General features: G+C 33.9%; 2 protein-coding genes across 2 annotated transcripts; one reads left to right on the forward strand and one right to left on the reverse strand.

The window, feature by feature from the left end:
- Positions 1-965: 965 nt before the first annotated feature.
- On the forward strand, positions 966-1,703 carry LOC112535577. Its single transcript, XM_048378410.1, has one exon. The coding sequence runs from the start codon at positions 966-968 to the stop codon at positions 1,701-1,703; it is 738 nt and encodes a 245-aa protein (XP_048234367.1).
- A 2,916-nt stretch (positions 1,704-4,619) lies between these two features.
- On the reverse strand, positions 4,620-9,619 carry LOC8281992 (wall-associated receptor kinase 2). The gene is made up of 3 exons (XM_002523893.4): positions 8,685-9,619; positions 6,574-6,723; positions 4,620-6,433 (listed from the first exon to the last, which is right to left on the reverse strand). The coding sequence occupies exons 1-3, from the start codon at positions 9,601-9,603 to the stop codon at positions 5,277-5,279; spliced, it is 2,226 nt and encodes a 741-aa protein (XP_002523939.4). The 5' UTR covers positions 9,604-9,619; the 3' UTR covers positions 4,620-5,276.
- Between the last annotated feature and the right edge of the window lie 387 nt (positions 9,620-10,006).

Here is a 10,006-nt window from a genome sequence, read left to right on the forward strand (position 1 = left end):
TAATTAATATATTGAATTCTAGAATATAAATAAAAGTGATAAGTTATCTCCGATATTAATGAATACTGGTTTTTTTTTTGAAAGAGAAGACTAATCTAACCATCATAAGGTTAACTTATATAATCAATCTAAATCCAAGCACAATTGGTCTAGCACAAAAAATTACAAGAGAAAAGTATATTAAAATTATAATCGTTCATAGTTGATCTTGTTAAACACTGTAAATAGTCGTAAGGGTAATATAGTCTTTTTCTTGATTTTGTATAGTTATTAAGGTTAAGTTCTTTGCAATGAAGAGTACACAATTAACATTATTGTCTATCATGGTATCAGAGCCGTTCTACTTGGAAAAACTGCTGCCCCTGCTGTTCTAATTGAGAAAGCGGCAGACCCAGCTGTTGTTGACGCTCTTGTTGCTGTTGTTGTTGAAAACGTTGATGGTCCTCCTGCGCATCTTGCCATTGTTGTTCTTGTTGAGAAAACGACAGCCCCTGTTGCTGCTCGCTCTTCACTCTTCGCTCCTCGCTCCTTGCTCTTTGTTCCTTGCTTCTCGCAGACGAGTAGCACATCCTCAGCAGAAGAAGCAGAAGAAAACAGCAACAGTTGGCTTTGCATATGTGCGTTGCTGTTCGTGAGATGCCCAAATTTTGGTGGTATGTTTGCATATGTGCGTTGCACACCACCTGCTCGACAAAATGCTTTAAGTTCCTGGTCTGAATCTGTGTAGCTTCTTTACTCCACTTTGCTTTGCTGTTTGCTTTCCTCCTGTTGTTTTTCTTGCTAATTTGCTTTGCACGAGCCATTGCACTAAAAGAAAATTGGTGGAAAATTATGCATTGTGGTTTTATATTGATAAATCGTTATGGCACATAAGCAATCTGTGAAAGTAGATTTGTTGTCCCTTCTTTAGAGTAATTGATTGTTGTTGATTTCTGTTGGGTTTTTCCTTCGTTTGTCTGTTCCGTATGGCTGAAGCTAGAGATGATTCGCTTCAAGCAGTTCGTGTTCAGTTGGATGGTAAGAATTATGCATATTGGAGCTACGTGATGAAAAATTTCTTGAAAGGGAAACAAAAGTGGGGATATATTTCGGGTGCTTTTATTAAGCCTCAAGATGATATGGCATTATTGGATAAATGGGAAGTTGATAATTCAAAGATTATTACTTGGATCAATAATTCTGTTAAGCATTCGATAGGCACCCAATTAGCAAAATATGAGACGGCTAAGGAGGTTTGGGATCACCTAGCTCGACTGTATACACAGTCTAATTTTGCAAAGCAATACCAGTTGGAGTCTGACATTCGTGCTCTTCAGCAGAAAAGTATGAGTATTCAAGAATTCTACGATGCTATGACAAATTTGTGGGATCAGTTGGCTCTCACAGAACCTGCTGAATTACGAGCCTTTGGGCCTTATATTGTACGAAGAGAGGAGCAGAGATTGGTACAGTTTTTAATGGCCCTTTGTGATGAGTTTGAGGGACTTCGTGGGTCTATTCTGCATCGTCATCCACTGCCTTTTGTTGATTCTGTTGTTGGTGAACTTTTGGCTGAAGAAATTCGTTTGAAGTTCTCGGCTGTAAAAGAGGTTTCTCCAGTTTTTACTCCATCTGTTTTTGCCATGCCTCCTCGATCAAATTCTAAATCTCAGTTCAGGCTATATGGATCTGTTGCTCGTGATGAATGCGGGTTTTACAAGTAAAAAGGTCATTGAAAATCTCAGTGTCCAAAATTGGCAGAGGAAAACAACAACAGTTTCATCAACAGCAGCAGCAACAGCCTCACCAGTGGTCGTATCGATCACCGCCTCTCCACAATGGACCTCCTCTTCTACCTCGTCCTCATAATGCCTTGTCAACCTCCTCCTTAGACCCATCACTGATTGAGCTAGCCTTACCGTACCTCATGCCATGTCTACTTCCTCTTAAGTAGGTCTATCATCTAGTCCTTCAGGTATATCCCCCTCCTCCTGGATTTTAGATTCTGGTGCTTCAAACCATATGTCACCTAATTTATCATCATTTACTTCTCTAACCCCTGAAGTTTCAGTTCCTGTTATGAGTGCTAGTGGTACACCTATGCCATTGCAAGGTGTTGGTTCGGTTATTACGCCTTCTCTATCTTTATCTAATGTCTATCACATTCCTAGTCTTGCTTTGAATCTTGCTTCTGTTGGTCAGATTTTTGATACTGGATGCTCAGTCTCATTTTCTTCTTCCGCTTGTTTTGTTCAGGATCCACAGTCTCAGAAAGTGATTGGGATCGGCCATAGAGAAGGAGGACTTTATGTATTGGATCAACTCAAAACCCCTCACACTGCGGCTGTTGTTCCTGGTGTGAATTTGTCATCCTTTCATTTGAATCCCTCGTCATCTGTGTTTTATTTATGGCACTCTCGCCTTGGTCATGTTTCTATGTCTCGTTTAAAATTTTTAGTTTCTACAGGAGCTTTAGGAAATTTGAAAACTCATGATATTTCTGATTGCGGTGGTTGTAAACTAGCCAAGTTTAATGCATTGCCTTTTCCTAAAAGCACTACTATATATGTCTCTCCTTTTGATCTTATTCATTCTGATGTATGGGGACCCTCTCCTGTTTCTACAAAAGGGGGTTCTCGCTATTATGTATCTTTTATTGATGATTGCACTAGTTATTGTTGGATTTATCTTATGAAACGTCGTTCAGACTTTTTTGGCATATATAATGAGTTCCGATCTCTTGTAAAAACCCAATATTCAACTGTTATCAAATACTTTAGATGTGATTTGGGGGGAGAGTATACTTCTCATGCTTTTAAGGATCTACTTACTTTAGATGGTACAATTTACCAAACTTCTTGCACTGATACTCCTGAACAAAATGGAGTTGCTGAGAGAAAACATAGACACATTCTTGAGACTGCACGATCACTCTTGTTGTCCGCTAGTGTTCCTAGTGAATTTTGGGAGGAAGGAGTTCTTACTTCTGTTCATTTAATTAACAGAATTCCTATTTCTTATAATTTTGGCTTGTCTCCCTATGAAAGATTGTATGGTCGTCCGCCAGATTATACTTCTCTTCATGTTTTTGGTTCTACATGTTTTGTTCTTCTTCCTCATGTTGAACGCAGTAAGCTATCATCTCGATCTACTATATGTGTCTTTCTTGGTTATGGTGCAGGTCAAAAAGGGTATCGTTGTTTTGATCCAGTCAGTCATAAATTATATGTTTCTCGTCATGTTATTTTTCTTGAACATATTCCTTATTTTACAATTCCTGACCGTCCTCACCATATATCTATGTCTGATCTTATCCATATTGACCCTTTTACTACTGATGTTGATGAGCTATCCTCTGCCGACATTCCTGACACCTCTATTGGCTCCTCTACTACACACTCCGCCCAATCATCTTCTGAGACTACGGATACTATCGTACCTCGCTATCCTGTACGCAATCGTAAGTCCACTAAACAACCTGATTTTACTTATTCTTGTTATTCGAGTTCATTTGTTTCCTTTCTCGCTTCTATTCATCGTCTTTCTGAACCTTCATCTTTCAAAGAAGCCATTCTTGATCCTCTTTGGCAGCGTGCCATGGCTGAGGAGTTAACTGCTCTTCACCAAACCCATACTTGGGATTTAGTTTTCCTTCCTGCAGGTAAACGTGCTATTGGTTCTCGTTGGGTCTACAAGATTAAAACTAAGTCTGATGGTTCTATTGAAAGGTATAAAGCTCGTTTAGTGGCTAAAGGTTATTCTCAAGAATATGGTATGGATTATGAAGAGACTTTTTCTCCCGTTGCTAAAATGACTACAGTTCGAACTCTTATTGCTGTTGCTTCCGTTCGTCGTTGGAATATAACTCAAATGGATGTCAAAAATGCCTTTTTGAATGGCGATCTTCATGAAGAAGTTTATATGGTCCCTCCTCCTGGTCTTGATCATCATCCTGGTGAAGTCTGCAGACTTAGGAAGGCTCTTTATGGTCTCAAACAGGCTCCTCGAGCTTGGTTTGAGAAGTTCTCTGCTGTAATTACTTCCCTTGGTTTTCATCCTAGCCATCATGACTCTGCACTGTTTATCAAATGTACTTCGACTGGTCGAATTTTGCTCTCTCTATATGTTGATGATATGATTATTACAGGTGATGATGTTGTCGGAATTAGTCTGTTAAAGTCCGAACTGACTTGTTGTTTTGCTATGAAGGACTTGGGTTCCCTTCGTTACTTCTTAGGTATTGAAGTTGCTTCTTCTCCAAAAGGGTATCTTCTTTCTCAATCTAAGTACATTTCTGATATTTTTGAGCGTGCTCGCCTTTCTGACAATAAGACTGTTGCTACTCCAATTGAGCTCAACGCTCGTTACTCTGCTTCTAATGGTTCTCTACTGCCGGATCCGAGTTTATATCGGACTATTGTTGGAAGTTTAGTTTATCTTACTATCACTCGCCCTGATATTGCATATGATGTTCATATAGTTAGTCAGTTTGTTACTTCTCCTACTACAGTTCATTGGGCTGCTGTTCTTCGCATTTTGAGATACCTCCGCGGGACTCAGTTTCAGACTCTTCTATTTTCATCTGCTTCATCTTTAGAGTTATGTGCTTACTCTGATGCTGATTGGGCTGGTGATCCCACTGACCGCAAATCAACTACTGGATTTTGTATCTTTTTAGGTGATTCCCTTATCTCTTGGAAAAGTAAGAAGCAGGACGTCATTTCTCGATCCTCAACGGAGGCTGAATATCGCGCTATGGCTTCTACTACTTGTGAAATAGTTTGGTTGCGATGGTTGCTTGCTGATATGGGTGTCTTTCTACGGCAACCAACTCCTTTACATTGTGATAATAAGAGCACTATTCAGATTGCACACAATTTAGTCTTTCACGAACGGACCAAGCATATCGAAATCGACTGTCATATTACCCGTCATCATCTTCAGAATGACACCTTGACTTTGCCTTTTGTTTCTTCTTCCTTACAGCTTGCGGACTTATTTACAAAATGTCTAACTACTTCACGTTTTCGTTTTTTATCTGACAAACTCTCGATGCTTGTTGCTATCGCATCGTGAGTTTGAGGGGGAATGTTAAACACTGTAAATAGTCGTAAGGGTAATATAGTCTTTTCCTTGATTTTGTATAGTTATTAAGGTTAAGTTCTTTGCAATGAAGAGTACACAATTAACATTATTGTCTATCAGATCTCACAAGTTTTAACACAAACCATATTCCAGAAAAGCAACTGGGAAGAAATAGCACTTGTGTAAATGCTTTTGTGAAACAAGAAACCAAGTCAAACGCTATCAGCAGAGTAGAGATCAATATCAAATCTTCTCATTATATGGGTATCAGGTTGACTGATGTTTGCAGTTTGAAAGTGGATGCAGTGATAAGATGCATCACCAAGCAAATGCTCGGTCTCTTTGCTGTTTTCTTGAGCCCATAAGCTCTCATTCAATTTTCTCAACCTGCCAAGCTCCTCAGCTACTTCTTTCATGGTTGGCCTTTTAATCCCAGTGCTGCTCAGACATCTTTTTGCTAGTTCTGAAAATACTTTGATCTCTTCTAATTCATCTTCATTTACCATGAAACAGAGTGTTCCAGAGATGTTCTTACTTTCCAGTGATGAAAGAAAGTATTGAATAATGTTACTCTTTACTCCTGATCTTGCATTAGAATTTGGCTTCTCTCCTGTTAAGATTTCAACAAGAACAACCCCAAAGCTATACACATCGCTCTTTTCTGTTAACTTGCCTGTCATAAGATACTCAGGATCCAAGTAGCCAAATGTTCCTTGTATTTTCGTAGCCATATCAGTATAACCTGGTGAAATTAACACTGAAGCTCCGAAATCAGATACCTTCGCTGTATAATTATCGTCTAACAATATATTTGCAGACTTAACATCTCCATGAATAATCGGAGGATTTGCTAAGGAATGCAAATAATCAATAGCAAGTGCTGTCTCCGTAGCAATTCTCAGACGGTTTTTCCAACTTGTTAGTATCTGAGACCTCTTCTGATGGATATGCTGATATAGACTTCCATTTGAAATGAATTCATAAACTAACAATGGAACTTTGGTTTCTAAACATAGGCCTAGAATCTTGACAACGTTAATATGGTTGACCTGTGAAACAATGGCAAGTTCTTTCTGGAACTCTTGATTAATTTGAGTCCTGTCTAAATCTTTTGGCTTCTTTACTGCAACTTGGGTGCCATCTGCTAAAATTCCTTTGTAAACAGATCCGAAACCGCCTTCCCCAAGAAACTGACTCGTTTCATAGTTTCTTGTAGCCTTTGTTAACTCCGCTTCACTTAAAATTCTTACTCGTTGATGTTTTAATAACATACCTCCATTTTCTAAAAAGTTCTTCTCTTTTCTTCGTCTCTTCCATATGATGAGCATTAGAAAACTGATAATCCCAACAAACACGAGTGCTCCAGCAACTGCAATTAATGAGGCAGAGTTCAAAATTTTGTGCAACAAGATAATTACAAGTTAGCCTTTTAGTAAAAATCAATAAAATTTGTTGAGAAAATAAAAGTGATTGACAGCAAAGCCATAATGAAGATGATGAACATAGTACTTGTGGCAATGGTTGTGATGCGAAATCCTTGGCAATTATTCTTGTCATCGCGATGCGTTCCAAGTGGGCAGCGGCAAGTGTAATTTCCAACTGTGTTCTGGCAGGTTCCACCACATGGATACTTTTCTGGTTCCTTGCATTCATCAATGTCTAATGGAAAGGAAAAATTTGATCCTCATGGCCAGCAATCAAGGAGATTTCATAAATAATAGGTCTCATAGAGTTTAAAACCATTGAATCCAAGGCATCAAATCCTTTGCATAGAAATTAGGTTGCGCCTTAACTAAAATGAAATCCATGATTCGATACAGAAATATAATATTTTTTAAAATAATAAGAGACAAAATATTAAGGAAACCTTATAATAAAAATATAAATTTTATATTTATAGACATAAAATATAATATAATATTAACTTTAATAGTATTTTATTAATAATGTAATAAAATTAATAAATTAATTATCGTGACTCAATGATAATATTCTTTTAATAAAAATAAAAATAGAAATAATCAATTATTATAAATTAAACATAAAATTAAAAGATTTACATAAGAAAAATTAAATGAATATAAACATTTAGAAATACTTGCATATATATATATATATATATATATATTACATATTAATTTCTGAAATTTAAATTTTTTTGACATCTATACTTAATTTTTGACATATAAATTTTTTATTTTGACATTTGTGCTTATTTTTGACACATAGGATTCAAGCTTATGTATAATTTTATAATTTTGTTCTATTAATTTATTGATTCATAAGTTACATTTCTAATTAAATACAGATTCTAATCCTAAAAATGTATGTTAATTATATTTTAATATTACATTACTAATAAATAGTTTCTTATAAAATAATGATATTGATTCTATTCTAAGAAATAACATGTTAATTATATTTTAATATCATATTAACTAACTAATTAATTTATAATTAGATAATATTTCTAATTCTAAAAATAACTTCTTTAATTATATTTTTAATGTTATATTTAATAATAAATTGATTTTTTAATTATATTATAAATGTTTTAGTTCTAAAAACTAGTAATATCAATTTGATTGATATATTAATTTATATAATATTAAAATAACTAATAAATAATTTTTAAAATAATTTCTATATTATTCGATTAATAAAATTTTAAAATTTTAAAGAAATTAAAGACATATAAAAATAGTTAGTTTGCTATTATTTTTTAAAATTTTATAAATTAATATTAAATATTGAAAGTTTTATTAAATTATAACTATTAATTTAATTTTATAATCAAAATAATAATAACGGTCATGCAACGTCACGGATAAAAGAATAGTATATATTAAATTTTGAGATTTAGAATTTTTTAACATGTGTACTTATTTTTGACACATAAAATTTAAATTTATATATATATAATTTTTGACTTATGTAGCTATATTTTGATACATAAAATTTTTATTTTGATATGTATATTTATTTTTGACATATAGAATATACTCTTTGTATAATTTTATAATTTTTTATTAAATTTATTAATTAATAAGTTACATTCTAATTAGACAATCACTCTAATTCTAAAAGATCATATTTTAATTATATTTTAAAGTTTTCTAGTTAGACAAAATGATTCTAATTTTTAAAATATAATATTTTAATAATATTTTATCAACTAATAAATTAGTTTATTAGTTATATAATAATTTTAATCACAAAAATATTAATATCAATTATATTCATAGTATTAATTTATATAATACTAAGAAATTAATTAATATATTTAAAATGACCTTTATATTATTATACTGATAATATCTTTAAAATTAATAGAATTTTAAAATATTAGAAAAATATTTAAAAATATTTAATTTATTATTATTTTTATATTATTCTAAATAAACTTTATTAAATTTTATTTATAAATTTAATTTATATTATTACTTATAATTAAAATAATTACAATAGTCCAGGAAAGCGTGGATAAAAAATTAGTTGAAAATAATGCTATGCCTCAAGGCTTGATTAATCTTTAGAAAAATTAAAAAGAAAAAAGAAAACAGAGAGAGCGAACATAAAACTTAAGGAGAGACGGGTAATTAACAAGGTTGGCTGTTTACCTTGACATCCTTGTGGTAGATAAGGATTTCCTGTGAATCCTTGTTTACACAAACACCTATACCCCATGCCATTTTCAGAGTAAGTACAATAAGTATTATTACCACAGGCATATCCATTCGGGTTCGAACTGGATTGGGCAAATTCACAGGTCTCTTCTCTTGCAACCCACTCTACTACAACCTCAGAAGTTGCATATTCTTTAGTCTCATCCGAGTACGGGCGATCAGAAAGTTCTAAGTCCGAGACATTGAACATCCTTTCATCAGCTAAAAACGCATAGCCACAAGGATTGAACTGCCAAACAGTGCTATGATTGCCTGTACTTAGAATAGTAAAGTTTAGCGTCTTCAGACTTCTTGGTACAGCAGTCTGACAGCAGCCAATTCCTGAACAAGAACCCTCTAGCTTTTTGTACTCACTGCACAAGGATATGCAGCCACTGCCAAAGGTTCCTCCTGCATCGCTCATGAAGGCTAAGGTATCACAACCGACAGCGGTGAGCTTGTTTCGAGTATCAGAGAACCTGAAAGGGTGTTCTTCTCCTAACCTCATCCAGTAGTCATACTTTTGCGTCAGCTCTACCCCGTTGTAGCAAGCAAATGCTTCAAAGGTGCGGATAGAGATTGTTCCTTCTTCCAGTGATATATTGCGGATAGGCAAGTTTGCGCCTAAGTATAGCCGAGGAGGATCTTCAGTGGAATTGCATAAGAACATAAAGGCATTCTGCATTGCACATTTAGGGTTAACACTACTAGCAGATGTGTCAGCGATACCAAAAGGGTATGGAACATGAATATTTCCACATGTTTGAGGACAATCACTTGCTATAACCTCAGTTGAAGCTGTTGTTATGGACATCCAGGAACACACTAACAACATTAGAAAGCTGAAAGCCAACATCTTGATTAACTCCCTCATTGTACTAATCTTTGAAATGCTTAATTCCAAGCAAGATGTTACATGTATATATAAAACAGTCACAACTCACAACACAAGAAAAATCATTTCGTTGAACTTGATTTTAATTAGATTACTTGAAATAACTAATCATTTTTAATAATTAAATCTTAATGGAATAAGTTTTATGAATAGAGGCAGTTCCAACTCCCAAAGAGTGATTAAAATATATATATATATATCACATCACTCACTCGATGAGTAATTAAAAATTGAAATATATAAACTTATAATTTTTAATTTATTTTTATTCATTAAATGAACTATATAATAGAAATAGTTATTAAAAAAATTTATTGTAATTTTTTTTTATATCAGCGAATGTTAATTGATGGTGAAAGAAAAAATTTAAACTTAAAACTAA

Source organism: Ricinus communis, chromosome 8 (assembly GCF_019578655.1).
Source record: "Ricinus communis isolate WT05 ecotype wild-type chromosome 8, ASM1957865v1, whole genome shotgun sequence".
NCBI lineage: Eukaryota > Viridiplantae > Streptophyta > Magnoliopsida > Malpighiales > Euphorbiaceae > Ricinus > Ricinus communis.